At 36.4% G+C, this 23,685-nt stretch overlaps 3 protein-coding genes across 4 annotated transcripts; all 3 read right to left on the bottom strand.

The window, feature by feature from the left end:
* Positions 1–518: 518 nt before the first annotated feature.
* LOC121256027 (probable dual-specificity RNA methyltransferase RlmN) lies at positions 519–4,389 on the bottom strand. 2 transcript variants are annotated; one of them, XM_041156638.1, is made up of 10 exons: positions 4,078–4,389; positions 3,803–3,878; positions 3,585–3,682; positions 3,174–3,275; positions 2,981–3,067; positions 2,598–2,714; positions 2,283–2,386; positions 1,375–1,514; positions 1,128–1,264; positions 519–1,002 (listed from the first exon to the last, which is right to left on the bottom strand). In XM_041156638.1, exons 1-10 carry the CDS (start codon positions 4,279–4,281, stop codon positions 826–828), a joined length of 1,242 nt encoding a protein of 413 aa, XP_041012572.1. In that variant the 5' UTR covers positions 4,282–4,389; the 3' UTR covers positions 519–825. The 2 variants fall into 2 exon arrangements, with proteins under 2 accessions (XP_041012572.1, XP_041012580.1); XM_041156646.1 differs by having other exon boundaries at positions 3,585–3,673.
* Positions 4,390–4,889: 500 nt separating this feature from the next.
* LOC121256020 (receptor-like cytoplasmic kinase 176) lies at positions 4,890–8,445 on the bottom strand. The gene is made up of 6 exons (XM_041156625.1): positions 7,923–8,445; positions 7,039–7,364; positions 6,633–6,768; positions 6,367–6,509; positions 6,149–6,272; positions 4,890–5,557 (listed from the first exon to the last, which is right to left on the bottom strand). The coding sequence occupies exons 1-6, from the start codon at positions 7,972–7,974 to the stop codon at positions 5,091–5,093; spliced, it is 1,248 nt and encodes a 415-aa protein (XP_041012559.1). The 5' UTR covers positions 7,975–8,445; the 3' UTR covers positions 4,890–5,090.
* A 1,907-nt stretch (positions 8,446–10,352) lies between these two features.
* On the bottom strand, positions 10,353–15,189 carry LOC121256043 (triosephosphate isomerase, cytosolic). Its single transcript, XM_041156656.1, has 9 exons — positions 14,953–15,189; positions 14,555–14,630; positions 13,865–13,988; positions 12,840–12,924; positions 12,555–12,687; positions 12,033–12,127; positions 11,605–11,683; positions 10,670–10,752; positions 10,353–10,579 (listed from the first exon to the last, which is right to left on the bottom strand). Exons 1-9 carry the CDS (start codon positions 14,989–14,991, stop codon positions 10,529–10,531), a joined length of 765 nt encoding a protein of 254 aa, XP_041012590.1. The 5' UTR covers positions 14,992–15,189; the 3' UTR covers positions 10,353–10,528.
* Positions 15,190–23,685: the final 8,496 nt, after the last annotated feature.

Here is a 23,685-nt window from a genome sequence, read left to right as displayed (position 1 = left end):
GATCTTCACCATTCAGTGCATTCGGATGCTACTCTCCAATCTTTACGACTTTTTATCTCTTTGTTGTGCTTAAAATATCTTCTTGTTTTGAACTTTTTGTCTTTCCCTATAGGATTAGAAGTTCTATTTGGACTCATTGGGCAAGAAAATACATTACTTGTAAAACGCCCACCTTCCCGGACGGCCTTCTAACTCTCTCCGAGTGTTACGAGTTTCAACCAGTATACTCGACGTCTCACGCCAATGCGCTCTCAAATACCCAGGTGGTACAAAGATCTTTCACAAGAAAACTTTCATTCAACCAAGAAAATGGCTGCATTATAGAAAAGAATCCAGAAAATATGTCATGAAATTTAAAGAAAACAAATGGCAATTTTCATAGTCAGGTAACAGTTGTTCTTGAGATGTGAAATGGCCGTCGGCAGTCCAGAAAGAAGTGGAGCATCATTGCGGTCTCTATGGATGCAATTTACATCTAGAGGAACTATCAAGCCTAATAATCAAAAATAGGATATAGATTGTACGAAGAAAGGAATCAACTCGCTTGTGACTTTGCAGGCCATCCACAATCCAGCAGTTCAGCATATATAGTACACCGTTCATATACACTTCTTTTCTAACATCTCATCAATGGACGATGTGTATAAAAAGCATTTCTGCACTTGATTCATAACAAAATTTCTATTTCTCCCGCAACTAGGAGAGGGAATGATCACACTTAAAAGAGGGAATAATCCCAGCTGCCTTGTTGTCAAGCACGAATACGATGCACCTATGTTAGTCGCGCTTCAAAAAGGAAAGAGTACATGGAAGCATATACCCACATCAACATGCAACTGCAACATCTGCTTGAGATTGCAAGTTTTCAGATTCAGTGAGCAAAGGATTCTTCTGGAATTTGTTTCTCAGCTGACCACAAGCAGCGCTAGCATCTAGGCCCCTTGTTTGCCTTATGCTGACAGTTATTTTACGTGATTCCAAAGCAGCTGCAAATGCCGCCACCTGCCAAATGAAATAAGAACAATGTATCTATATATAATGATGCAAAATTATTCAAACGATGAGGTATCGAGGCATATGCATGCCGTAAACGTATGCATAATAATAGCATGATATGTTCAACATACAGCTTTCCTGTGTGGCCGCTGATACTCAGAGCCTTCTATTGGATTGAAAGGTATCAGGTTTACATGATTACCACGTCCCCACTCATGAAGAAGTTGTGCAAGTTCTACTGCGTGCTCTGTTGTATCATTGACTCCAGCTGCCATTAGTAATAATCATACTTAGAACACTGTCATTGACTTGATATACATTTTTACAAGTATGAACAGGGAGGGACTGGACTACCAAAGTTAAAGAAAACATCAGTACCTAAGAGTGCATACTCAAAGGAAACCCGTCGACTGGTATCAAGGAAGTAGTCCCTGCAATCTTTCATGATTGCATCCAGAGGGTAGGATTTCGCACTTGGCACAATTGCTTCCCTAAGTTTCTGGTTAGGGGCATGTAAACTGAGGCAAGAAAACGCGAAAATGAAGTAACAATTATATAATCAGAAAAGATATTGACATTATAAAAGTATTCACAAACAAGGGCTTCTTCATAAGCTCATATAAGTTATAGAACAGACCTAAAGTAGACCCCAAAGATTTTTGCAGAAATGGGCAAAATGAGGAGCGACAATACTACACCAGCCGATTTGAAATCAATACTCTAGACTTTGATTTATAGCGTCAAATACTCTAGGGCTTAATTGGTAGGCAAAATTCACTATTTTGCATCAGCATCTGCTGCAGTAAAATTTATTCAACGGCTGAAATTCAGGGTTGCTTAGGGGACCCATTGTATCTGGGACGCGTGTCCCTCATGTCCTATTATGGGATACATGTCTCACATCCAACAGGTCCAGTTCCTGTTACTGGACCCAAGCCAAACCCAATGCCACTCAAATTCCTGATCTTAGTAAAATTTCAGACAGATCCATAATGGCGCTCTCTCTCTCCCTCTCTCCCACACACAATTAGAATGACTACTCAGATAAAGCCCCTCAAGGCCTTGAACCAAATATGTAAAGTGGAGAGTGGAACACATGTACTCTCAAATAGTAAATAAGGGTGAACAGCTATGGCATACAGCAGGTGTAAGATACTAATCTTTAGTCAATTTATCAATAAACAATGTGTGCTTCAACAAAAACAGACGATTACTCACAAGCAAACAATATCATCAAATAGTAAGCAGAACTATCCACTAAAAATTTCTTATTACAAACGGCATACCTGACAGCCAATGTTGACTGAAGTTTGTGAGAAGCCAGCTTTCTAATTGTGTTTGGAACCCCCACAGTGGATATTGTGATCATTCTTTGCCCAATTTGCACATCCTTCAAAACAGGAAAGACCCACCAAAACAAAATGGAGTTCTAATAAATTGCAAAGAGTTTATCTCATGTAAATGGGAATTTCTAGGAGTCAACTCTAACTAAAGTTAAATTAAAAGAAACAAAAGTTAAACTTCCAAAAAGTTGTCACATGTGAGTATTGTATTGAAGCAAACAGTTGCAAATAAGGTATGGGAAACAGTTGCAAACTTACCTTATTTAAGCACCGGTGTGCTTCAAGTACTGAGTTCAGATTCAACATTGGCTCACCCATTCCCATGAACACCACATTTGTCACCCTATTCTTGAAGAGCTCCTCAATAGCTAATACCTATGCACAAAAACGTATATACAACCCATTTGGCCATGCCAAAGAAACTTGAGCCTGCTTGAATACATTTACATTTTAAGCATATTATAACAATTACAGTTTATTTTTATGTTTTCAAAGTTATTGATGTACCTAAATCCTACCGAAGAAAAACAATTGATGTATCTCAATCCCACCTTAGAACCTTTGTTTCCAGAATTAATTGTATCATAAAATATTAAAAATGCTTGCCACACAGTGAACATGGAAAGGACATCAAGACAAACCTGCTCGATGATTTCATGCCTCTTAAGGTTCCTTGAAAACCCCCCTTTCCCAGTGGCACAAAAAGAGCAGCGCAGCGGGCAGCCTACCTGAATATCCAAACAAGAAGGTCTAAAAAATGAAGCTAGAATAAGAATCTCATTAAAAAGGTGAGGGAAATTTTGGCACAGGCAGATTCACAGATCAGAAAATCACCTGTGATGATACGCATGCTGTAAGGCGCATTGAACCTTTATCATCTTCAACTGGTATGCCAACGGTTTCAATCAGTCTGTTGTCCTCCAACTTAATCAATAGCTGCACGGTCCATAGAAAACTCTATAACGGAATGTTTTTAAATCAAAATGTGAATAAATATTTCCACTTATCATATCCAAAGATGCACTTGCCTATCAAAATTTCATGATAATAATTGAAACGGTGGCATCCCATCGAAGTATACAAACCTCCTCTAAAAATAATATGAACAATAAAACTCTAGCATCATTGGAATTGCCAACCAATAATTCATTCCAACAGAAACCCCACACTTACATAATCCCCTCCAAAAAATGAATTATCATAACACAGTTGGAATAAGAAAAGATTTCAATTTATCGCTATCACCTTAACAGTCCCATCAGCTGCAGTGACGGTGTGATAAATGGGCGACCGCCCAACCTTCCATCCAGCTTCTTGAAGATCATTCCTGAATGCTTGAGGTACTACAATATATTATAATAATTGTAGAGAAAATACACTATATATAAGTCGCCCAATTATTTAGTGGGAGATTGTAACAATAAAAAAAGTGTGGCAAGAAAGGGAAGGACAGTATGTCTCACAATGACTGAAATCTTCAATTTCTTTGACCTTTCTCTTGTAAATAAGATGATGCAGTTGCTTTCCTCTATAGCTTTGCTACAAAATATCATTCCCAAATAAAAAAACTACAAATACAAAGTACACCCGCAATTCCGAAATAAATTTTGGAAAATTTAAAGTTCAGGATTTTTCTTTACCAGGCCGAATTCAATACATCACATGTTACTCAATTTTTTCCAGTTTCTAGGCAAACAAACAGAGAGAAAGGCTTTTTTTTTTTGTTTCGTTTATCTACCTGACCGAATTCGAGGGCGAGCTGTTGGAGCTCATATTCAGACATGCCGAGGAGCACCTGCTGCGGGACGGCATGGGAAGCCCGTGCAGCGGAGAGAATAGAGAGGCCGCGGGAGCGTGAAACGACAAGGGAGCGAGGGAGCATGACACGTGCGAGGGGAGCGGAACAAACGTGCTGGATAACCGCCATTGAAGTGGCAATCATTTCTCTGTGCTCCGTTTGGGGAATGAAGGCGGAGGAGTACAGGCAATATTACGATTTACGAGAGTGGGATTTTTCTACTTAAAACCTCAACAATTTTTCAGGTTGAAGAGTCGATAACAGCCTCCATATTATTTGTTGTCTTGTTTAGTTTGGATCTTTGGGACGACAACCATGATATGGGCCATATGGCCTCTTGGAAGTTTGGAGCGGGACAGCTTTCCCAAGCGCACTGGTGACGGTTGGACGGGTATTGGGCCGAGGCCTTCTGTTAATATGATTTGGGCCTCAGTCAGAGTTATTTGGGGTTCAAGACCTGGAAAGGTTCTCTCTCTCTCTCTCTCTTTCTGAATATCCTGGGAAAGGTTCTCGATTGCAGAAGAAAATGCTAATATGTTCCTTTGAACGGATGATTAATTACTGTGAACAAATCAAAGGCCAAATCACCATTCAAAGTATGTTCTTTCAACAGAATAATTAAAAATAAAAATCATATTATTTTTTTTCCTTTGTCAGTAGGAAGCATTTATTCATTCTCCAATTTGATCACATCATTTGCTGGAGCAAAAAGGAAAAAAAAAAGAGCGAAAAGGCAGTGGAACTATGAAGTATGAAAGTTGACACGATTTTTTTAAATCATTAACAAAACAAGAACTGTACAGAAGTCAATAGCGGTAATACATACGCCGAGCACAAGATATGATGTTCATCCAATCAACCATCCATTTATTCTTGCTTCTTCTTTTTTTTTCCCCTCTTTGGGAATGAATAAATATAATAGAAAAGCATGTGCCGAATGCTTTTTTCTTGTTTCATATATGAAGGCGAGAAGTAGATGGTCTGGGATAAGAAGCAGCTTTCTCACTGCAAGCATCATCGGCACTCATCCTGCGATGTTTGGAATTGGGACCGCTGCCAGTTGATTTTCGAGTAGAAATTCGGTGGTGTTCATTTTGAGAGCATCCGACGTCATTCGAATCATGAAGTTGCTCCAATATTCTGACCACCTCGACCATGTTCGGCCTGAACTTGGGTTCTACTGATAAGCATTGATTTGCAAGGTTGGCTGCTTTCAGTGCTGCAGACAATGAGTACTGGCCTTGGATACGAGCATCAAACACTTCGAAAACTTTTCGTTTGCTGGTAAGGTAAGGCTTGGCCCAATTAACTAGATTGTGTTCTCCACCTGGCCTGTTCTTGTCCATTGCTCGTTTGCCAGATAATATTTCTAGGAGAACAACCCCAAAACTGTATACGTCACTTTTGCTAGTTAAATGACCTTCATAAGAAGAGGATGAACATAGTATCAGATCCCAATACAGAAAAGTGTTTGGTAAACTGCGGCATTCATCAAGGGCTCTATAATCCATTCTGATGGTACCATATTAAAGGCTATGTTTGGAAACCCAAACATTACAAACACGTGGTGCAGAGTGAGAAAGAGAGGTTTGTGGAGTTGGATTGATGGAGGAATTGACTTTACAAGGCTATAAACAGAGTAAGAGTGAGCAACCGAGGAGAATACTTGCCGGTACAACTTCAGACTTCTTAAAATGCGACGGGTTCTAACCAATTAAAATGGGCAAGTTCCTTGAAAAGACAAGTTTGGATGAAAATGTTAAGTTCTTTTACTTTCTGGTTTCAAGGTTTGGCATTAGAAGCAGGTATAGAAATAAACAAATACAGTTGGAGGTTCAATGGTGGGTTACCAAATTTTTGCAGATGGTATTTTCGACCAGTAAAAAAGAAACAAGTGATGAAGTCATTGTTTCTGGCAATGATATTGGAGGACAACAGGTAAACCTTATGGCAATAGTTGAGGCTTTTAAACTATAGGTGAACCTGATATATGCTGTAAATTTTAAGGTACCTGTAGCCATATACTCGGGAGCTGCATACCCATAGGTCCCCATAACCCTTGTAGAGACATGGCTTTTGTCGCCTGTTGGACCATCCTTGGCCAACCCAAAATCCGACAGTTTCACATTATAGTTCTGTCATTTATAATGAATAAATGGGTGAGAGCATGTTCAACTAAAATCCTCCAGAAGCCATAGAAGTTTAACAATTTGAACAGGTTTAACGTACACTGTCTAGCAGGATGTTAGAAGATTTGACATCTCGATAGATCACTTGCACTTTGTCACTGTGAAGAAACGCTATGCCCTTAGCAGCACCTAGTGCGATCTTCATGCGGTGGCTCCAAGAAAGTGGTTGAACATAAGACGACCCTATTCCAAGATGCTTAAGATTCTTGATTATGATGTTAACAGGTATGTTTAAGATCCTAAACAATGTAAGTACATTTAAAATCCAAGAAGTAAATAATGCAGAAGGATATATAAATTACTCACTCCTAAAAAGATGATTCTCCAAGCTGCCCCGGGCCATAAATTCATACACCAGAAGCCGGTGGTCATCTTCCAAGCAGTAACCAACCAATTTCACTAGATTTGGATGATGCAGCTGCCCCAGGTAATTTATTTCTGCCTATATTTAAAGAACCTCCACGAAATTAATCAATGTGGATCCTGAAGATAAGTGTGCAATACCATCTGCTTGCAAAAACTACCTAGAGCAAGAATGGTTGAGGATTTTCTGAAGAATTTAGCAGAATTTTTTACAAGTTCAATCAAACCCTTTAAAAGTATTTAAGCCATTACAAGCCAATGCACATTAGTTTCTGAGACACTAGGCTTCAAGCTCAAAGAAGTATCAAGAAATGCGCAGAAGCAAAAGAAGGGTAGAAATTAAACTCACCAACCATTCCTGGTGACCCTGGAAACCTTCTTGGTTAAGCCTCTTCGCGGCAATAACCATACCAGTCCCAGGCTTGGCAGCTGTAAATAAACGCTCATCGATCCATCCTTTAAAAACACAACCAAAACCGCCCTCACCCAATACACTATCAGGACGAAAGTTCCTGGTGGCTGTTTTGAGTTCATTAAAGGAGAAGCTTCTCAAATTGGAAGACTGCAAGATCTCACCCTCTGTCCGAGGAGTTGTAGGCACTGAGACAGGTGAAGCCTTGCTGCTTGTACTACTCAAATCGTTCCCTTCTTTGTTTCCATATGTGGAGTTCACATCTACACGGGTCAATGCCATGAACGAGTAAATATAGCAATTCTAACATATAAACGAGATCTCTTCTCATCAACTTCAAACCAAAATAAATAAATAAATCTTCAAATTGACACAATACAAAGTCTGTTGGTTGCTCATAGAACCATGGAAAAGATCACAGAAAGTTCATATCACTAGATCTATTCATCGGCTGGTTTTCAAGAAATCGTAATCTGACCTGAATCAAGCCCAGATATATAGTTGGACAGCAAACGAAATACCTAGAGATTTTGAATTAAGATTCAGAATTTATTTTCTTGCATTCCTTTCATTGCTCAGCAGTATGTCATTGTTTATATAGACCCAGATTTAGAACACAAAATAGCATCAATGTTCAGCCACAGCAAGAGTAAAACAAGTCAAGATTCCATCCAATAGAAGAGAAAGAGGGCAGGTGCTGAATTGCATGGTTCACCAATAAATAAAAGTTAAGAGTATATCATGAAAAACTCAAAGAAAAGCCATAATTTTAGAAAGGGTGAAAGAATTAGACAAGCGAAATATTGAAATTGAAACGATACCATTGTGAAGAGGGCTCTCAGCTTTGATCCTAACGCTAAAACACGAGCCCATAGATTCGAAAGCTTCACTCTCTCTCTCTCTCTCTCTCTCTCTCTCTCTAGACTCTCTGCAACTGCTTCAGCGTTGGATAGCAAGCCAAATATGAACAACTTGAAGCAGGGAAAGTCAAACCGACCAAACCCCTGAAGTGAAGGCGAGTATTCAAGTATGAGAGCAAAAGCTTTTAATATCACTTGCCTAGAGAATCGCCAGTTAAAATGCTTCAATCCTCTCTAACCTGAGTCACCTCCCTCTCCACGAGACATATTGCATGCAACTGCTTCATAATAATTAAAAGAAAAGAAATCGAGTGTAAACATGTAGCAGGAAAAGTCAAAGCAACCAAACCCGTGAAGCAAAACAGGCATTCGAGTGTGAAAGCAAATGCTTTTGTGTGAGATTTAGCTGTCACTTGTATATATGACCTGCCAACTGAAGAAAAAAAATAAACAAATAGAAATAAAACAGGAAAATAAAAAGAAGAACAGAGGTAAAACAATGTACTGAGAAAAGTTGTGAAGATCCTGGACTTACGTGCGTGTTCATGTTCTTGGAAAGTTCTTTTAGTTAGACCCCGAGAAGGACAAGCGTGAAATGGTTGACTTATCTGCAAGTGGTGTAGGGGGGTTGAGAAATTGGCATTGATAGTTGGAGCTCTATCCTTTTTCTTGTTAGCTCGCTGTTTTTTTTATGCAAAAGACGACAACAATGCATGAATGTAAGGATTATCAGCCACGTTGGATTAATCACCATAAAAACTCTCTTAAATTAAGCCAATTTGGGTAATATGATTATTTTTTGTTTGATGTCTTTAAGTACAGGCAACCTGATGATAAGTCCCATTCTGCAAAAATACAGCTTAAATGTCCATTCAGAGGGGCAAAGGCTATTGGTATTTTTAAGTATTTTGCGTAAAGCCTTTTTTTTTCTGCCACCAATATTATATTGCGGCCTTATTCAGTGTACCAAGAAAATTTTATTGGCACCCTTTGTCTTTTTTTTTTTTTTTTTTTTTTCTCCTGGGCAAGATAGTAAAGAAATGGCCGCCGTTTGAATCAATGACATTCTTTAAACAGTCAACGTCATCGTAGATGTGAATAGTCAAATGTATTTGTGGAGATTGGAAAACATATAAGAAATCAACGCAAATGCCATTTTCCCTCACCAAACTATGAGTTGACAAATAAATAGAACGAAAGAAAAGATTTTTCTGTACTTGTGAATAGAAGATTCATTCACGAGTACGTATATTTTGTTTGGTACGTATTCCCTGACTCTCGTGCACCTACAACATATAGTATAGGGATGAATCTAGAACGACAGCATCCCCCTATAAATTTAATAGAAAGAACCCCCACATGTTGATCAATCATTCACCTTGAACGTGTAGACAAACCAAGGGGATAATTCCCGAGTTTTCAAACTACAGCCATTTTTTAAGGGAAAAAAAATATCAAACATAGACAGCCAGCTTTCGCGGCAAGTTGTCCTGTGAGAGAAGGAGCAATGGATTAATAACAACAGAAGAAGGAAAAAAAAAAAAAAAAAAAAAAAGGTCATTGCGCAAGGCATGACGCAAGCCAATCCTAAAGCTATATGTCACTGAACTGCTTAAAAGCAAGTCCAAACTGGCAGAGGAAATGCTTTCCCAGTGCAATTGACATAAAAGTAATCTCAATAAAGACCCCACAACCAGATAACCAAACCAGGTCCGACTCCAAAAGGAAGCTTTCCCTCAAAACTAATTGCATAAGCGAAGTCACGCCTGCCGGAGATCGTGTTATGCTCCACCAGTTCAGGTGATATCTACAACACATCTCAAACCACGACCATAGACATCATATATTTGGGTGAGATGCGATATTTAGGAAGTTCACTCTCACGCAGGTTCCAATCATGCAATTTTAACAACCATACCCTGGTTGCAAACTTGCAAGGACCATGGCCCATGGGTACAAAGTAAAGACCGACTAGAAATTTTCTTTTTTCTTTTTTCTTTTTCGATGACAGGTAAAAAGAAATTTATTAAAATAAAGCGAGAAGGTATAACCTAAATACACATAAGAGTATTCAAGAGAGAACAACTAATTACAACCTAAGGAAAATACGGACTAGAAATTGACAGGCAATCGGTTCTTAAGTCATTCGTAGCATGTGGGGCCATTTCTATTTCTAGTTGGCCACCTTCACCTTAAAAGCATACACAGTTACACACACACACAAATATATTATGACGTTTCTAATGAAAGTCGGTTCTTTTGTTATAGCTTCAGGGGCGGGAAAATAAAATGGTAGTCTAGATACCATTGTACCAAATCAATCGCTTCCTCCAGGACTCAATCACAAGCATGTGGCCAAAACACGCAAAAGCATGTATAGAACAAAGTTTCTGGATGTCATACGCAGCATTAGTCATTTTTATTCGTAAATATTATCCAGCCGGTGATGCTGATTTGGATACAAACAGAACTTTCTCAAAAAAAGTAATTTAAAATTTCATCACATGGATTTATGTCTCCCCATCCGAAAGCTAGAGGGTCTCACCTACTCATTCCCAGTAAAAAGCTTAGGCACTTTTCTTAACCTGGGCAGCCTTGATAATGTCAATGAACTCCGGCTGTAGAGAAGGCAGAGATGGAAAACATACATAAGGGTGTGAAAAAAGAAGGTTGTAAAAGAATAAACACCTAAGCAACAACACTATTACCTTAAGAGAAGCTCCCCCAACCAAAAAGCCATCAACATCATGCTGAACAGCCAATTCCTTGCAGTTTGCCCCATTCACGGAACCTGCAACAGGTATGCAATTATATTAATGAAACAACAAAGCAAAATGGGAAGAACAAATGCTGAACTTCTTTAAAAGTTATTCCATTTAGAGTGTGCAATCCCCACCCACTGATGAAACAAAATGAAAACACAGCATTATCTGGCCTACAATAAGCAGAACATTGACAAGACCAGGAATGAGAAAATAAAAAATCCAAAACATTATGGCAGACTGCAGTGTTGGCAGAGGCACAGATTCACACTGCCCTTTCCTTCTGGATCTCAGTGTCAACCAAATTTAGTGGCGCCCAAATGACTTTTTCAACAGGCTAGGAAGCAACCGTGTCTACTCATTGCCCTTCATTATCCAACAATCACAGACCTTGCCCAAAAATACTGTTATACTTAAATCGTTTGCAATCATTCTATAGAGAGAGATGAGAATAGAGGACATCTATGGCTTCCATGAAATTTTGATAACAAAATACATAATTTCTGTTCTCTGATTTATGATATCTAGAGAAAACCAAAATGTCCGCCCACAAGACAAATGGAGTCAAGTTTTTAAGGAAGCTAGATGTCCACCGAAAATATATATTTTTGGCTTTATCAGGGGGAAAGGAAGAAAAAAAAAGAAAAAAGATATAGAGGTTGCTCAATCAGGTGTTAATCAAGTTGATAGGTAGGCAAACGCATTCCAGTCATATAACATAGCCCAAATTTGAACAAGCTGAGTATGTCCTATATGGGCAAAAGCTAAAGTCAGCCACATAATTCATAAGTCAATGCATTTGACTTGTCTTCTAATTGAGAAAATGACAACTGCACAAAGGACAAAATCAAGTGCAATGAGGGATAGGATAAGGAATAGACCTCCGTAAATAATGCGGGTTGTTGCCGCAACTTCAGAACTGGTATTTGCGTGAAGCCATTTCCTCAATTCAGAATGTACCTGTCATATAGTTAAAAACCTTGTTTCAAAAAACTGAATGGTTAAGAAAAGAAGGCAACTTGAAGCAACAAGACCCACCAAACAGAATAAATAAAAATTTGCATACAGATATGACCAAGAATCTCGCGATTGTTAGTCAACTATGGTAGCACAATGCCCTCAATGTTTATCCTTTACATTTAGTATGTACAGAGAGACAAATTTAGAAACCAAGGAACACCTTTTTCTAACATATTTCTCCTATCAAAAGCATCATATTTACTTTCAGTATATTATAGAAACCCCTCTTAATTAAATGTGAGACTGACAAAAAACTGAAACTAATGAATTCATAAGATGAAAGCCTTACTTCCTGAGCCTGGGCTGGAGTTGCAACCTTCCCAGTACCAATAGCCCACACAGGCTCATAAGCCAAAACAACATTGGCCCAGTTTGAAACTCGTTCTGCAAGACAAATAACACCAGACATGACGATGACAAAGAAGGTTAGCACAATGCACGTAAATTTTAATACAACATAGCTTTCAATGAATACACGAAACATGGAGCCAGGCAAAGGAAAAATCATTTGTTAATAGATTTGGAACTCCCTCACGAAACAGTATTGCACTCATTATTTTATCTATATTATTTCGACGGCAAAGAACCTTTAGAAAGAAACTAAGGCACTATAGTAAAAAGACAAAAAGAAAAAAAAAATGATAAAAGCACGATTACTAAACATAAGTACTTGTGAGACAACTTGCTTTATAGAGAAATAAATTCATGTAGGACAGGGTAAACAAAGAAAACTTTGAACTGAACAGAATAAGCAGTGCCTCATTAAGGCCACATTCTAGTTTGTGCAATTACTTTAGATCGACCTATTTACCTGCAATTGCTTTAGTTTGTGCAGCAACAACATTCACAGTAGATCCAGATTCTCGCTGCTCAAGAGTCTCTCCAACACAGGCAATCACCTTCAAACCTTGTGCAAGTGCATATGCGACCTTATCTCCAACAAACTGAAATAAACCATTGAGAATAGTAATTATTACTTTAAAAGGTACCTTAATGAATGTAAAAATAATGAGCACTTATAAAGTTGTAGCCAATGATAAAATCATATGTCATGACCAAAACTTGAGAAGTTAAGTGTTTTCATAAACCAACTTACCTCATTTGACTCGTTTAATATAAGACGTCTCTCAGAATGACCAAGAATAACCCAAGGAATGCCCAAATTGACGAGCATCTCTGCACTGCACGTGGATACTAAATCAACTTTGAATGTTTTTGAACAAAGAAATGCACACACATTGTCAGAGTAATGAAAAATCAGAATGAAAGATGGACCATGATAGAAATTTTGCCAACACATGAGCCACAAGGCTAAAATGGAGAATTCAGAGAACAACCATTACATTACTAAACCTTTGCAACATTATTTACATCATTTTAAGTAACCACTTTGTTAATGCCTAAATTCGCATAATAGGCCGGAAGGAATTATTCCAGGCCCACGATGGTGATTCGGACTTCAATACAGTGTTCTTCACATTCATCCATAAAATAAATAGTAAATAAGTAAATAAAAATAGATAAAGAGAGAGACATTTACGTAGTTCGCCATAAAAGCCTACTTTCACGGATTTTTCTTCCATGGGTTCTTCCACTACACATAGCGCCTCCACCAAATCTCTCTCAAGGGAGGCATCGTCTTCAACCTCCTGAAACCCTAGATTTTTCTATTGTATTGAGTGATATGTAAGGCCATGAGAGATTGTAAAATCATCTATCATAGTGGATTTTGCCCAACAAAAAACCTGTGGACGAAGGCTTTTATGCCGAACTACATAAATCCATGTGTCTCTCTTTATCTATTTTTATTTACTTATTTACTATTTATTTTGTGAATGAACGTGAAGAGCACCGTATCGAAACCCGAATCACCATCATGGGCCGGGAACAATTCATTCCTCCCTTCCGGCCTGTTATGCGAATTTAGACATTAATACACTTAATGCAAAAAGTCAAGATTCCTTTAAGAAACATTCTTCATTAAATAAATATCTAAAAAAAAGAAAACTTAAATGTTTAACTAAAAAAACCTTGAAAACGCATCACAAAGTCCAGGCATTTCACAATACAACCCATAGACCATGAGAAGATGAAAAGAAGAACTACAAGATCATAGCATACCTGACCTCCCCTGTATAAGCACCTCCTTTTTTGACCCAACAATTTTGTGCCGCAACATGGAAATCAGGCCTCAACAAACTTTTTACCAACGGAAGAAAAACAAATGGAGGGCTTACCACAACCTCTGCAAGAACGTGTTTTCAATGCATTAACAAAGCAATGAAGCAAAAGAAATGTAGTTACTTTACAAATAAAGTGAGGATAAGTGTGGAAGATTTTGTCACATGCAAATGACAATAAGAAATAAGAACAACAATAACATTACTCGTCAAAATAAATATTTGAAAATTATAATTACAGCAGCCGGATTATATTATCTAACCGTGCCACTGAATTTGGATTAAAATAATATGGAAGTGAGAACTTCTGAAATCTTAAAAGATTAGCTGTTCCGTGGAATTCGGTGGAACACGAAAAAGTTTCACCCGATGATAAATAAAATATTAACAAGCCGAAGTGAAAAAGAGTATATATTACAAAAAAAAAAAAAAATTACGACCAATACTGAAACTTTTATTACTTCCAATATTCAAATTTCATTTCAAATAATGTTCTCCCTCATGCTGCAAAATCTAAAACCATAATAGCAAATTATGTATCATGCAGACGCTCGTAGTAACCGTAATACTGCAGAAATGAGCACCAAACAGCAATACTGATACAACAAATAGAATCCAATCATTCGCCTACCCACGACATCGTGTGGAGGCACTTGGGCTTCATTTAGTGTGGCCACTATCTTCTTCACCTCCTCAGTGGTTCCGTTCTGCATCCACAATCACGTTCAATTCAAGACAGGAAACACAAAACTATCTCTGTATATGTGTGCATTGTTTTTACCAAAATCAATAGATGGGCAAGCAAAATAATACCAAAATCTGCTCGACCGATAAAACAACTAAAAAAAGTTATTGAACAAATAAATTATTCGCTAATGGCGGAGAAAAAAGTAAGATCGAACCAGCCGATCAAAAATATTAACTATTTAGATAGTTGCAACTTTACAGCACTCAATTTCACTTTCTCCATATTCTTTTTCTATCATACTCATTTTTCTATCGGCAACCAAACAAAGAGAGAAGACTCACGCATTTCCAGTTTCCGCCGATAAAGAACTTCCTGGCCATCTTTCACAAATGATCGGAATTCGCAGAGTGCAATGGCTACTAGTGTGCTGGGCGATGATATCTGGGTCGGGGTTCAAGTGAAATTACAATTAAAGCCTCAAGTGTGGAATATGCTGTAAGCATCAGGCATCTATTGGTGTTAACGGGGAAAGGTGAGTCGGTGACAGCGGCTAGGATGGGTAGTATCGTCAATATAAGTAAAATGACGTGGTGGTCGAGTTGAGCGCATGCAATCTGCTCACGCCTCGTGGTCCATGTGACTCTAGCCACAGGTTTTTGGGTCACAAAAAAGTGGGGGTGAAAGGCCGCTGAACCCACGTAAATCTTACCTCCTTTATGGGCCACTCGTGCCTATCTCTTGAGACATTATTTGCAACAAAACACCCTTTTTCAATAAATAAATATATAAATAAAATGCTAATATGGAAATATTATTTGGCATAATATAGACACGTACTCATTCAATTAAGCATGCTTCGGTTAATTTGGAACCTGGCAAGATAAACAGAAATATTAAGCACTATATCATACTAACTAATGGGAAGATGCCACCATTGTTAGTATTATTTACAAGTTTTTATGTGATCGTTACTTATATAAGTTCTTGAAATATAAAAAAACTAATTAATTTTTGTTTTATGAAATGATTGTTGTATTCTCATTTTTTGCTTTGGGTAATTGCCTAAGAGCACTAGTAGTGGGCTCAACAAACTTTAGCCAAAATTTTGACTAGAAAATTTACTTTTATAAATTTAACTAACTACTTTTCAACAACATCAAATAGCAGGCTCAACAAATCTATCATTATTCTATTAAGATATTGATTTTGAACTTTTCATTTTTTAACTGATATTTCTTCCAGACTATTTAGCACCTAGCTAAAGCAATACAAGTTGCTTTTGATCATGTTTTTTCTCATTTGTTTCTTTTGATAAGTTTTGAAAAGATTAAAAAAAATGGTTCATTCAATAGACGTGATTTTTCAACTTTAATAGCAAATTGTGGACTAATCTCCTCACGTACGTAAAATAATTTTAAGCGACTGAACACGTGCGGGAGAGAAGCGAGGCAAGAAGTAGTAGGAATATAATTTTTTAGTCCAAAAATAATATTTGGCTAGCCCCATGGGCTCAACAAATTTGGTCAGTGATATAAGTGTGGCAAAAATCACTGTTCATTTATTGAGTCTATTATTGCACTTTATTTTACACCTTAGCTATTCCTTAGCCAAAATTTAACTTTGTTGAGCTCACTACTAGTACTCTGGCATTACCCTTGGGTCAATATATACATACCATTCATTATGACTAAGAAAGTTGCTACTAAGACTAATAGAAGGAATCGATAGTGATGCCTGACTAACGTGGCGCTATTTTTTATATTAAATAAAATTAAATAGTCTGAGAATCCATAACCTTAAACAAAGAGATTAGCCCTCACGTCTGCTTCCCTCCATCTGTTGTAAATGGAGACGCCACACTTTTTTTCAATTAAAATCTCAATGGAGCCAACCCAGATTCTCACAAAAAGGGGGGAAAAAAAAACATCAAACCTACAAATTAATCTCCAAAAAATTCATTAGTCGTAATGAGTTTGCAATGACCCTAGCTAATTGTTGCATACTTTGGAAGATTTGGGCGTGGGATTAGCCCACACGTGGTTGCGGCTTGATTGATGATGCAGCATCATTTTTCTTCAATGATTTGTTTTGTTAACATTGATTCCATGGGTGATGGAGAGAGAGAGAGAGATAGATGAAGGAGAGGGTTTAAGGTTAAGTTGAGTTGGGGTCTCGAGTTCTCGTACCTATCTTTCGTTTTCTTCCATATTTCTTCTTCTTATTCTTTTTTCTTTAATTTTTTAGAAAAATTTTTAGCATAAGCCACTATTTGGCAGCAGCCGAAGCAAACCTTATGCGTTGGCGCTTGCCTTTACGACCACCATGCTTCTCGTAGAGCGCACAGAGGTACGTGCTAATGAGACTCTGGTGGTGACGGTTCTTGGCCAAGGAAGAGACTAAGGTTCAGTGCAGTTGCAAAGAGTTCTCGAAGAATAGAACCTCCAAGTAAAAGGGGCGACAACGGAGACCAAAGCATCATCATCAGTGGTGGATAAAAAGTCAATGAAAGAGGATGCGACTTTCTTGGCATGGTCGACTTGGGCGTAAATGGAATTGAGGGAATCCAGTTGTTTCAATTGGTCGAAGAAATTGGAATAGGCGGTAGGTATGAGGGCTAAGGAGTCGGTGTAGGAAGTGGGGAAAACGATGGCATTGTAAGTATAGCAGTGGCAGTGCTGAAGAGCACACCATTTGGTAGGCATGTTTGAGAAATTGAACAAATTGGAAGGAACTTTGTCTCGATGACAAATGTGGAAGCTCAGAAGTGAGAATCTCATTCACAGGGAAAAGAACGATGATTATATTTTCTGATATTTCATATCTGGTATGGCTTCTTTTGCTTTTAATGCTAAAACACACACACACAGAGATTGCAGATGGCGGCTTGAAGTTGAATAGGTGGTACCTTAACGAGTGGGAAAGGAAGGTTAAGGCAAAGAGAAAAAAGGAAATAAAAAAAAAATGACACGTAAGGTGTGCTACAGATCGGACGTGAACAATGACTGATCTATAGAAAACCTCGTTTTTTTAATATAAAAAATAGCGGTCATGTCAGTCGTACACCACTATCGATCATCACTCTCGGTCGCACATCATTTTCTTATAACTAAATATGTTATTTCTCTCACCATTACTATTAAAAAGAGGATGCATTATAATAATTAAGATTCATGACTTTATCATCCTATTTATTATTAATCAATAATCATGAATTGGTACGTTCAACAAAAAAAAGATCTGAAGAGAAAAATCTTAGTAATTTTAAAGTCAAGAAAGGAGAGGATGGAGTCTAAATCTACATATAAGCTTTGGATCTGAACCCAAACCCACAATTAGAGGTGTAATCAGTCCGGTTTTGAAAAAAATTTAGGATCGAACCGATATATACTGATTTTGCATTTTCAAAAATCAATTATGTATCGGTTACCCCCATAAATCGGTACATCCGATTTAGTTCGGTTTTCCTGTTGTGATTTATCAATTTCAGTTTAAACTTTTACAATTTCTGTTTATTTTTAAATGAGTTTATATTATTATATATAAAAATTATATATAATATTAAAAAAATGATTTAAAATATAGTATAGAACCGGTCCGGTTCGAGCCTAAAAAGCCTAAAACCAGAACCGAATCGGTTCAAGCCAGTTTTGCCATTATGGAAACCGGTTCAGGATCGATTTGACCGGTTCGAGCCAATCCAGTCCGATTTTTTTTTTTTACAACCCTACCAATGATTGGACTTATCCTGTATAGCACTATGAAAAAATATCTAAAACCTTCATTATGAGAGCTAAAGGTAAGGGTGCTACCCGCACCCTGCCTTCGGCATGGGTGGGGGGTGGGGTTTGCTCCCAGAATCTAACCCTACACCCAGGGGCGAGGCCCCCCCTCCAGATGTTGGGGGACAGATTGGCCCCTGGTCTGTCCTCCATCCACCCACCTAGGGTAGAAAACAATTGGAAAAGGTCAAAAAATAAAAAACAACCGAGAAACGACAACAAATCTACAAATCCATTCCTAAAGACCACAGTGTGGCCGTGGGTATGAGAAAATGAACTAGGCCACGAATGGTCATGACCACGCTGTTAGTTCTCTAGTTGTGGCCATGAATGGGCCACCACCATTTCTCACGGAAACCCGTTCGTGGGAACTGGTCTCAAGCTCCCCTTTTTCTTAGGAGCTCTTGAAGTGGTCAACAACTTCCTTCCGAGTCTGCACTACATTCATAGAGCTGTTGGAATGTTCCCCATGATCAACTGAAACTGTGGAACACTTGACACGTAGCCACCGAAAACTTGATGAAAGCTTGGTTATAAATACTTCGGTTCGATCCTCAAACTCAATCACTCAATCTGCTTCAGCTTTATACCATCTAAATAGGGTGAGTAGAGTTTTGGAAGTGCTAAAACGAGAGAGAAACAGCGAGAGAATGTGAGTAAGCATCAATGGCAGAAGGTACGATTTCTTGGGAATTTCAGTTTTCGATTCTTTTTAAGTGTTTAATTTCACATTTTAGAATCATTATTAAGCTATCATTTGGTATCAGAACCCGGTTTTATATCTGACTTGGTGTTTATACATATGCTCTGTTTGCCTCTGATTTGGCCTAAAATTTTTGAAAAATTAAGTTTTGATTTTTGGTTTATTTTGGTTCAAAACAAGATTATAAATCACGTGGAAACTATTTTTCTAATTTTTTTATGATTAAAAACATAGATTTTGGCAACAAAAATATTATTTTTTAGTCGGGTTTGCAACCGGGTCTGAAACAGGTCGAACCGACCCAACTAGATGTTGAAGATGAGCAAAAGTTGAAAAATATCAATTTTCTACAGTTTTTTTGAAAAATTTCATTTTGTTTAGAATTTTCTGAATTTAGGCATTTAATTGGAAATATGCCTAATTTTTGCTCAATTTTGTATGCATATAATATTTATTTGGTTTAATTATAAGCAATTTGGATAATTAAATTGTGCAAATTTGTTAACTATGCTCGTATTTAGTTTGCATAAATTGATTATTTATGCTCTAAATTAATACATGCAATTTTCAGATGAGTATATATAGTTAAAAGCATGAAATTAAATGTTATGCATAATATTATAGTTTTAATTATGCAATGTTTATGCTTAAATTATGAGAATATTTTGTGCATAATAATAACATGTTAGTTTTAGTTAAAATTATGCAATTTATAATTATTCTCATATTAAGTTAATCTTTATGCATGAAAATAATTGTTTTGCATAATATTATGATTAAATTATGCAATTTCTTAGTTTAATTGTGAGAATTATTAAGTGCATAAATATAACATAATATACATTCTAATTGTGATTAAATTATGCAATATTGAGATATTCTCATAAAACTTTTATGCATAAAATAAATAATTTCTAATGATCCATAAAATTTTTAATTAATTAGAGAATAGCCATGACATCTTTAATTAAATAAAATTATATATTATGATTGATTAGGATCACATAAAGAATATCTAGACATTAATTGTAATTAATTATACTTAATATAATAAATTTTATCCCACCCGAATTTTTATTATATTTATATAATTAATTAAGATAAAATATCAAATTATTCATAATTTACTCACAGGAATTATGAATTAATTAAATAATTTGATATTTTTATTATAAAATTTAATCTAAGATAGAATTTATATCAAATTATAATCAAAATATACCCTTTAGAATTATAAATTAAGTAAATAATTTGATAAATTCCAACATAAAGAATAACTGAATATGCTTGAATTAAAAATTTAGCCCACAGGACATTTTTATGTCATTAGATTCAATTTTTAAGTATGATTTATATTGGTAAAACATAAAATTATATTTAGGCCTCAATTTTAACATAAGCATGTAATCTTTAATTTTATACAGTTGTACAACTTATAAATTTCTCTGATATTTATTGTGATATTCCTAAACTTATTAAGGGAGATAACTATAATGTCTAGAATGAGAGAGTTCTCCTTCATTTAGGGTAGATGGACATATACTATACTATTAGAAAAGACAAACAACCAGCATTCACTAATACCAGCACTGCAACGGACATCACACTTTATGAACAATGGGAGCGATCTAATCTCCTCAGCGTGATGTTCATTAAGACTAAAATTTTTGCTAGTATTCGTGGTTCTGTTGATCAGCATGAAAAGGTCTGAGACTTACTGAAAGTCATCAATGATTAATTCCTTACTTCATACAAGGTACTAGAAAACACCATAATCGTGAAGTTCTCATCTCCATGGCTCACCAATGTAAAAGGTGTGCGTGAGCACATCATGCAGACGAGGGACAATGTGGCTCAATTGAAGAAACTCGAGGTTGAAATGTCGGAATCATTCCTAGTGCACTACATCCTGAACACCCTTTCGCACCAATACGGACCTTTCAAAATCTCATACAATACACATAATGATAAATGATCAATTAATGAACTTATGATCATGTGTGTTCAAGAGGAAGGGTGACTAGTGATGAAATTGGGATAAAGTGCAATGTTGGCAACTCGTGGAAATGGAAAATCTCAAACCAATAAAAAAGGGAAAGGTAAAATACCTTCCCAAGCTGATATCAAGAAAGATTCCAAATGTTTATTCTGTTAAAAAAAGAGACACATGAAGAATGAATGCGCCAAATTTCAGAAATGGCTTGTGAATAAAGGTAATCTAACCTCGTTTGTTTATTATAAATCTAATGTAGTTAATGTCAATATTAACACACGATGGATTGATTCTGAATCAACAATCTATATTTTGAATTCCTTGCAGGGTTTACAGACCTAAGGAAGGTAGTGAGAAGTGAGCAAAGCATTTTATCAAGAAACAAGATGGGCTCGCATGTGGAAGCTATAGGAACATACTATTTAACTTAAGTAGTGATTTTGTTTTAGAGTCAGAAAATACCTTTTATGTTTCAAGTTTTTCTAGAAACTTGATTTCAGATTCAAGGTTTGTACCTTTTAAATATTCCTTTAATTTTTTAGAAATATTTTTCAGTTTATTTTATAAATCTGATTGTGTTGGAATGATACTTTATCTTATGGTATTTACTGCATTAATTTACAAAACAATGCCACATATGATTCAATTCATGTTCACACTGGCACTAAAAGATGTGTTATTAATGATGATTCTTCTAAATTATGGCACCAGAGATTAGGTCATATCTCCATAGAAAGAATTAAAAGATGAGTAAATGAAGGGGTACTTAATACTCTGAATTTTATTAATTTTAAGACTTATGTGAACTGCATAAAGGAAAACAGACCAATAAGTCAAAGAAATGTGCTAATAGGAGTTCAGACATATTATAGATCATACATACTGATATATGTAGTTCAGACATGGACTCACATGGTCAGAGATATTTCATCTCTTTTATAGATGATTACTTACGATATATATATATATATATATATATATATATATATCTACATGTTTCATAACAAAAACTAAGCATTAGATGCATTTAAGATCTTTAAAGCTGAAGTAGATAAACAATGCGGCAAGCAAATTAAGATTGTGAGATCAGATAGAGATGCAGAATATTATGGTAAATACACAGAGGATGGACAAACACCTAGATCATTCGCAATGTTTCTTAAATAGCATGAGATTGTTGTCTAGTACACCATGCCTGGTTCACCGGACCAGAATGGTGTAGCAGAAAGAAGAAATCGAACATTATTGGACATAGTGCAGAGTATGCTTAGCAGCTTCAATCTTCCTAAATCATTGTGGGCTGAAGCACTTAAGACAATAGTATATATATTAAACCGAGTTCCAACTAAGATTATTTCTAAAACACCATTTGAATTATGGAAATTGGAAAGGTTGGAAATTGAATTTGTGACATATGCACGTTTGGGGATGAGGTGAAACAATTCCTCTCTACAAATTTCGATATAAAATATATGGGTGAGACATCTTATGTCATTGGCATTAAAATCAATAAAGGCAGATTTCGAAACATCTTGGGTCTCAGGAAACCTATATTAATAAAGTTTTAGAGAGATTTCGTATGAAGAATTGTTCACTAAGTGTAGCTCTCATTGTGAAGGGTGATAAGTTCAATTTGAATCAATGCCCGAAAGAAGACTTTGAAAGGGAACAAATGAAGAACTTTCCATATGCTTTTGCTGTCAGAAGCTTAATGTATGCTCAGGTTTGCATATGAACTGATATTGCATTTGTCATGAAAATGTTGTGATGATATCAGAGTGATCCATGTTTAGACTACTGGAGAGCTGCAGATAAAGTAATGATGTACCTTCAAGAAACCAACGACTAGGACAATCTGGAAGTAATTGGTTACTCAGATTCTGACTTTGTTGGCTGTGTTGATTCACGCAAATCAACACCATGACATATTTTTATAATGACCGATGAAGCTGTATCATGGAGGAGTGCCAAACAAACCTTGACTGCCACTTCCACTATGGAAGCCGAGTTCATCTCCTATTTTGAGGCTACTTGACATTGTGTATGGCTTAAGAGTTTCATTTATGGACTTAGAATTATGGATTCTATCTCTAGGCTATTGAGATTGCGACAATTCAGCTGCTGTTTTTATGGTTAAGAACAACAAAAGTGAGAGTCAAAGTAAACACATCGATATTAAGTATTTAGCAATAAGGGAACATGTTAAAAAAAGAAAGTAATCATTGAGCACGTCAATACTGAGTTGATGATCGCTGATCATTTGACTAAGGGGATGCCACCATTGAAATTCAAAGATCATGTAGTGAATACGAGACTTGATTCCATTATGTAGTTTTTCATTGTATGAATAATGTTATTTTAATGAAATTCCTAATTATTGTGATGTTTTTCTCATATTCATGTGCATCTTAATTTAATTTTGAAAAAATTCATCTGCATAAGACCAAGAATAAACATAAGGTTTATTCATTAAGAAATTGTTGCCACATAAATTATAATATTTAAGAAATAAAAACATAGTAATACATGGAAGGTAATACTCGTCATTAGAGGACTTATCGCCATGATTAATGTATTTATTACTTAATACAGATTATCG

The sequence above is a fragment of the Juglans microcarpa x Juglans regia genome, chromosome 1D, assembly GCF_004785595.1.
Source record: "Juglans microcarpa x Juglans regia isolate MS1-56 chromosome 1D, Jm3101_v1.0, whole genome shotgun sequence".
Classification (NCBI taxonomy): Eukaryota; Viridiplantae; Streptophyta; class Magnoliopsida; order Fagales; family Juglandaceae; genus Juglans; species Juglans microcarpa x Juglans regia.
Note: the sequence above shows the minus strand (reverse complement) of the source record. Positions and strands in the feature narration are given on the sequence as shown.

What these genes read in the sequence shown, in the direction of transcription:
- LOC121256020 (XM_041156625.1), bottom strand. Translation starts at nt 7,974, where the DNA reads ATGGGCTCGTGTTTTAGCGTTAGGATCAAAGCTGAGAGCCCTCTTCAC. An exon ending in GGAGAATCATCTTTTTAGGA is followed by an intron (nt 6,510 to 6,632) that starts GTGAGTAATTTA and finishes ATCTTGGAATAG; the next exon opens with GGTCGTCTTATGTTCAACCA. An exon ending in TCCCGAGTATATGGCTACAG is followed by an intron (nt 5,558 to 6,148) that starts GTACCTTAAAAT and finishes CTTCTTATGAAG; the next exon opens with GTCATTTAACTAGCAAAAGT.
- LOC121256043 (XM_041156656.1), bottom strand. Translation starts at nt 14,991, where the DNA reads ATGGCCAGGAAGTTCTTTATCGGCGGAAACTGGAAATGC. An exon ending in TCGGCGGAAACTGGAAATGC is followed by an intron (nt 14,631 to 14,952) that starts GTGAGTCTTCTC and finishes TTGTGGATGCAG; the next exon opens with AACGGAACCACTGAGGAGGT. An exon ending in CTCCAGCCCAGGCTCAGGAA is followed by an intron (nt 11,684 to 12,032) that starts GTAAGGCTTTCA and finishes ACTATATGACAG; the next exon opens with GTACATTCTGAATTGAGGAA.
- LOC121256027 (XM_041156638.1), bottom strand. Translation starts at nt 4,281, where the DNA reads ATGATTGCCACTTCAATGGCGGTTATCCAGCACGTTTGTTCCGCTCCC. An exon ending in CACACCGGTGCTTAAATAAG is followed by an intron (nt 2,387 to 2,597) that starts GTAAGTTTGCAA and finishes CCTGTTTTGAAG; the next exon opens with GATGTGCAAATTGGGCAAAG. An exon ending in CAGTCAACATTGGCTGTCAG is followed by an intron (nt 1,515 to 2,282) that starts GTATGCCGTTTG and finishes TTCTTGCCTCAG; the next exon opens with TTTACATGCCCCTAACCAGA.